Below are 6000 nucleotides of genomic sequence, written 5' to 3' on the forward strand. Positions count from 1 at the left end.
GGCGCGTAAATAAAAGTTTCATTTTCATTTATTTCATAAATAAAAGCTTATACGAGGCGTGTGCGACTTTAGGATATCGGGGTCGGAAATTTATTTGACAATTTGTACCACCAAACCGACCTGCAGCACATAATACACATAAAATATTGCCGTGAAAATGCCGTTGCGTGAAAAGAAATATCGTAAACCACACCTGAATACCGGAATAGTAATAGTGACTCTAGGGCGTCAACGAAGGAGAAAACACGTACTCTTTTCTCAATTTTCCTACACAGCTCGTCGGGTTTTCTGTGTATTTTACAACGCGGTGAAACGAGCCTTCTACCTGAATCTCCGAAGGCGCAAGAGTGCGCGGCATTTCCTCAAAGATTCAAACGCACTGTGAGCAGAAAGGAAAAGGAGGTATACAAGTCTGGAAGCTCGTTTTAAAGGTTTCCTCTAAAATTTTGCAGATTTGCTCGCTCCAAGAAATACCTCTTCATCCTGCGGGCACTTTTGTCACCTCACAATAGCACAGTATATACAAATTTTCTCTAAAAACTCGTATAATCGTCGAGTTTCTTTCACAGATCGCTCCGAACGTGGCGTCTAAATCTTTATGGTACTTAAGTCTCGAAATTCTTGCTTTGTCATGCGTCTAATTTTTATACATCCGGAATATGTGCCCTGTTGTCCGACGAGTATATGATTTTCAGTATGTGCTGCAGGTCGGTTTGGTTGTACAAATTGTCAAATAAATTTCCGACCCCGATATCTTAAAGTCACACACGCCTCGTGTAAGCTTTTATTTATGAAATAAATGATTAAGTTTAAAAAAAATTCTCTCCGTGCAGTCACTAAACATTTTAAATGCCAAGAACACCGCTGCAAATGCACCATAAATCAGTGTCGCGTTTCCTGTTAAAATTATATATTTTCTATAGCATACGGTAACATTAATGTAAATGAGTCTGGAATCAAGCGTGCACGTGTTTGCGAATCGAAACAGGTTATTATCCTTGATGTTACCATGAAAAGTAGAATATGTCGAAGCTATTGAAAAATCGTTTGGGCGTCAGTAAAACCTTAACTCTCAAACGAAAATTCATAAATCAAACTGCTCACGGTACAAGAGCGATATTTACGCGAAAGGAAATTTGTCTGCCTTTTATTTAGAGTCACGACTTTTTTGTATTCTTAAAGAGTATCAGGCTACCGTTCTAAAAATGTGTCTACCTGTTTTAAATTTATTCTCTGCAAGTATTTTTTTGCTCCAACAGGTTTTACATCTCAATCATTGTCAGTGGACATTTAAGGATGCTTATTCATGTGGCTAATCCATTGCGTCCCAGTGATTTTCCCCGGAAATCATTATGAGCTATCACGTTCTTTAAACTTTTCGTCGCTTTTTACAATTAACGTACGTAATCGAATATTTGTGTTATTTTTAAAAACACGGGATATAATAATTTTTATTTTTTAAATTAAAAACATTTTTATAATTGACAATTATTTTTAAGTATAATATATACATGTATTAAACGTTTATGTAAAAAAAAGAAACATTATTTCTTCTATATCTTTTCAAAGGGTTAAGTATGTGACGACTCCTGTAAAATCTTACGCGACAAAGATCCGACAGATTGGCTTGGATCGGTACGGCTCGTTCGAGCGTCGCGACGTAAGGTGCAACCCACGTGCACACCGTAACATTCCAATCGTGACTTGCAATCTGCATTCGTAATTTCGTATCTACTCCGACCAGTGCCCGATCTTTTACACCTAGCCTCCTTTTAACGGCGCGCGCGGGACGAATGAGAACTCGCTAAGTGAAGCTGGCACGTTGAAAGCGCGATAATTGCAGTACCGTTGGCTCATGTTTATATAATTACAGGCTTTTACAGCAAATACTTACTACTGTAAGCTCTGTGGATTTCTGTCGCCGTTTGTTGGCGCGCAAACAAAAGGAGGAGTCATTTTTCAACGTTGCAGATTTAATCGCCGACGAAAAGAGAAAACCAAAGCTCGTGCATTATTCATTCATAAAGCGGTAACCGCTAAATTAAAAAGTTGCTAAAAAGGCTCTTTCCCTCCCGAATAGAAGAGATTGCGCGTCGTGCATTCTCTATGACTCTTTGTAAATATGCGCGGCTTATCACGTTCAATTTATTACAAGGTGAAAAAGCGAAGAGAAAATTTATTCGGCGCTTCGGCCGACTCTGCGCTCGAGTTCAAACGACTCCACTGATAAAACGCTGATGCGCGCCGTCGCACTGGCTCTTCTTACTTGTCGAGTGTAGACAATCAGTCGCGTATCGGTGACATTGGGTGTTGCGATGTGCTCGTGATCGCGTGTTCGATCCCGCCGATCGCGAGCGCGCGTCCCGCGATGCACGAAAGGAGAAGAGAATTGACGGGAATGCGGACGATGCCGTCACGGAAATATCTATAAAATGTGTTTGGTCGATGGGAGAAGCCGGGGCCATAACGTCAGTCTCTCGGCAGCCAAACCGATCGACTTTCGCGAGATAAAAAAATTGTGCAGAAAAAAAATTGATCCTAGGGAGATGCTGGAGCGACGGCAAATACCGACATGTAGCGTGACGCCGCTATCTTCGAATTGGCTTAACAGATTTAAAAATTCTTTCGCACACTTAAAGTACATATGTATTCAAAAATACATTGCAGGCTGGTCAGTTTAAGACTAAAAACGAACAAAAGTTACAAAATATATCTTGGTGTTGCACGTAAAGCTGTCAGTTCAAACAAACGTTCGCTTGCATACAAATTATATACGAGGGCCATTTGAAAAGTTTCCGGCCTTTTTAAGAAAAACACATATTTCAAAGCAAAACAAAATTTTTTTCTCGACGTAGTCTCCCTGCAACTCGATACATTTAGTCCAACGTTTCTCCCATCCTTTTAAACCGTCAGAAAAAAATTGATTGTCTAAACCTGAAAAATACTGGTTTACAGCGTTTTCCACCTCAGCATTTGACTTATATTTTTTTCCCCCGAGAAATTTTTTCAAATTAGGAAACAGGAAAAAATCGCTGGGAGCTAGATCTGGCGAATAGGGTGGGTGCGGAAGCAATTCAAACAAGTCGAAAGCAGTCTGCAATTCGGATTAGATCAAAGAATAGCGTCAAATCAGTAAAACTAAGACCAAAAGTTTAATAAAAAAAGATTACCAAAGAACTTAATTTTATGTAGAAACGCGTATCTTTACACCTGAAGTGTAACTACAGAATGACAAACCCTAGGTGCCAGATCTTGCAACAGATAGCGCTGCAATGTGTTAGAAAGGATAGATATATTTCATGAATATCTCTGTTCTTGTCTCTTTTGTGCTGTGTATGTATATGTATGTGTTCCCAAAACATCTTTACGTCCTGAGTGACAATGGAGGACGTTAAATTATCGACGATTTGAAAGTTCAGCCGTCACTCCAGGATCCCCACTGTTGCCGAGAACAATTGTTCTTCGCACGAAGACAGAAGAATAATCAAATATCAAAAAGAAGAAGAGAAGAACTCGGCTTCCGATGGCCTGTGTCCACGATGCTGGAACTCGGTCCAAGTTCTAGTTTCGAGAAATGTGCGGCCAACTTGCAGCTACGCGACATAAGCTGCAAGTTGATTGGCTACACATTTCTTGGACCGAGTTCTAGCGTCGTGGACACAGAAGCTTGAGAGGCTCGCGACTCGAGGCCGAAACGAGAGGATCCGCCGACGGAAGAAATCGAGAGGGTGCCTCTACTCCCGCCTCCCTGCGCCCCTCAAGGGCGCGATCCCTCACAAAAGGCTCGCTGAACCGCGAACGAGCGAAAATGTGTCATTATCGCGCAAATTACGATGCCGGCGCTTCCGTACGCGTCCTGCGTCCCTCGATATAATTGCCGTGAATTAGCGGTCGATCGATGAACAGCCCGCGGAGAGACGTGTATCGTGGGGATCTGCGGCCACTAACATCGTTACGCCACAGCCGTATATTTCTCCGAGCGTAAATTACACGAGGGTTTCGGAGGAGCTAAGCGATGCCAGATAGCGCTGGCCGATTCAGAAATGGAATTGCTCCAGTTATTATCATAAAATCGTAAATGGCGCAGTCAATTTTCGGCTCGGTATCGCTGGGACGACTATCGTTTGATGGGGATTAATGCAATCCTGCGTTAGATTGTCTAAAATTTTGCGTTAGCTCTCGGAATACACGGGGAGAATGTCTTCTTCAATTTCTTTTTTTACTTCGAGTTTTACTTTAAAAGTAGCCACTTTCGCAGACAATACGCAAACCTGAGACGTCGGAGCGCCCTTCCTCCCTTTCCATCTCGTTCCCCTCTCCCGCTCACTCGAACGCAAAAGAGCGCTCCGACGCCTCAAACTTGCCACGCCGAAAACGCAGCTGTCCAATTGATCTCCGTTAGGTCTCGCTGCCTCCGGAAAACATCCCCCGGGCCGCGCAACCGAACGCCCACGCGCGCGCGCGGTTGATCTCCATTCATCGCGTAACCCGTAGAGGGGGGGGGGGGGTGAGCGCGAGCTTTAATCGATCGCCCCCGATTCGCGGGGGACGCGAGCCGGCGCGGGCGTGAATTACCGGCGCCTCGGGAGCCCGGCGGTCGCGCGATAATAAATCCTCGGCCGGCACGTGGCGGGTTCGACTCGAGGGGGCCGGTTACGGGCGCAGGAAGATCGAAAAGCGCGTGTACTCACTCGGCGTAGCTGTACAGCTGGCGGCTCCCAGAAGGAGGATCAGCAGCAGAAATCTGGCCGGCTCCATTCTTCGCGTAGGTCGTTTTCTCCCCGCAGCTGTCACAGCACACTTATTAACCTTCACTGTCCTGGCGAGAGTCCCCGGACGTCACTCCGGAGAAGAGGCCCACCGACGACGAGCCGGCGAACGCGGGGATACTATCACAGCGATGTACACGAGGGAACCGCCGCGGGAAGGAAGCCGTCGACGAGGTCGGCGAGTGTGCGTTCCGCTTCCCGTTCTCCTTCCGTCTTCGCGAGACGAAACGGAGCGTGCAGGCACTTTCCGCGCTAATTTCGCCGCGCGGAGGCGAGCGGGTACCGTTCCGCGCCTCTCGGCGTCACGCCGGTTTCCCTCGATAACGGAGCACGACGACGACCGCGGTACGAATTGCTTTCCTCGCGGAGGAAGGAGATTCAACGAGGCGGGGGCGAGAGAAAAGACTCGCCCGGTCCTCACTTCGGTACCTACCGGCGCGCGAGCGTAAGGGAGGACCGTACAAGAGACCCGGGGGCTCGCGCGATCAGAACCGGGGGTTGATTGAGGCGCGCACGTGCCGCGTGTCTGTCGCTCTAGAGCGTGCGGGACGTGACGAGGGCGACCGCGCGGCGCAGCAGCTCGCAGACGAATGCCATCGGGAGCGCCGCTCTTCCGAGTTCCGCGTCGACATAGGTGCGCGGCCCGTCTCTCCCCACCCCAGGCCGTTCTTCCGCCGGCAGGGCCGGCGCCGTTTCTCCATTCTTACCCCCACCGCGCGCCGTCGAGCGCGCGTGCGGTCGACGCGTCAATTACGTTTGAATCAGAGCCGACGGCGTCGCTGTGCCGGGGTCTCGGGATTAGGGATGAAAGGTACCAAAAAAAAACTGGAAACTTTGAGTAAAAATCAAGTAAAAATAAGTTTTTTTGCCAGGCTCTAAAGTAAGTTTTTTACTCGGGTATGTATTTTCTTCGGACATTTGACGCCATTATTGTTCTAGCACTCATTCAAAATATTTCTGTGTAAAGATAGCTGTAAATAATCAAAATGTAGTACAATCCCAGCCAGCACACATATCTAAAAGACATCATAAAGACGTCTTTAAGACGTCTTTTAGACTTAAAGACGTCTTAAAGCTGTCTTTTAGACATGGTGTGCTGTCTGGGATGTCTAAGTGGCGGTGGCCATGGATGTACTTATTGCTAGATTATTGTCGGTACTTCTGTAGGGAGCAAGAACTAAATTCAAAACTTATTTTGTTTGAATAAACGTGTTTATTCAATCACTAGGAA

General features: G+C 46.3%; 1 protein-coding gene across 1 annotated transcript in view; it reads right to left on the minus strand.

The window, feature by feature from the left end:
* LOC105567627 overlaps nucleotides 1–5547 on the minus strand; it is a 72356-nt gene extending 66809 nt beyond the window's left edge. Inside the window, exon 1 of the mRNA XM_012022627.1 lies at nucleotides 4692–5547. Coding sequence (XP_011878017.1) covers nucleotides 4692–4758 — 67 coding nt within the window. The 5' untranslated portion in view covers nucleotides 4759–5547. The remainder of the gene's footprint in view (nucleotides 1–4691) is intronic.
* Between the last annotated feature and the right edge of the window lie 453 nt (nucleotides 5548–6000).

Source organism: Vollenhovia emeryi, unplaced genomic scaffold (assembly GCF_000949405.1).
Source record: "Vollenhovia emeryi isolate VEMERY1.0 unplaced genomic scaffold, V.emery_V1.0 DF939136.1, whole genome shotgun sequence".
In the NCBI taxonomy this organism is placed as follows: domain Eukaryota; kingdom Metazoa; phylum Arthropoda; class Insecta; order Hymenoptera; family Formicidae; genus Vollenhovia; species Vollenhovia emeryi.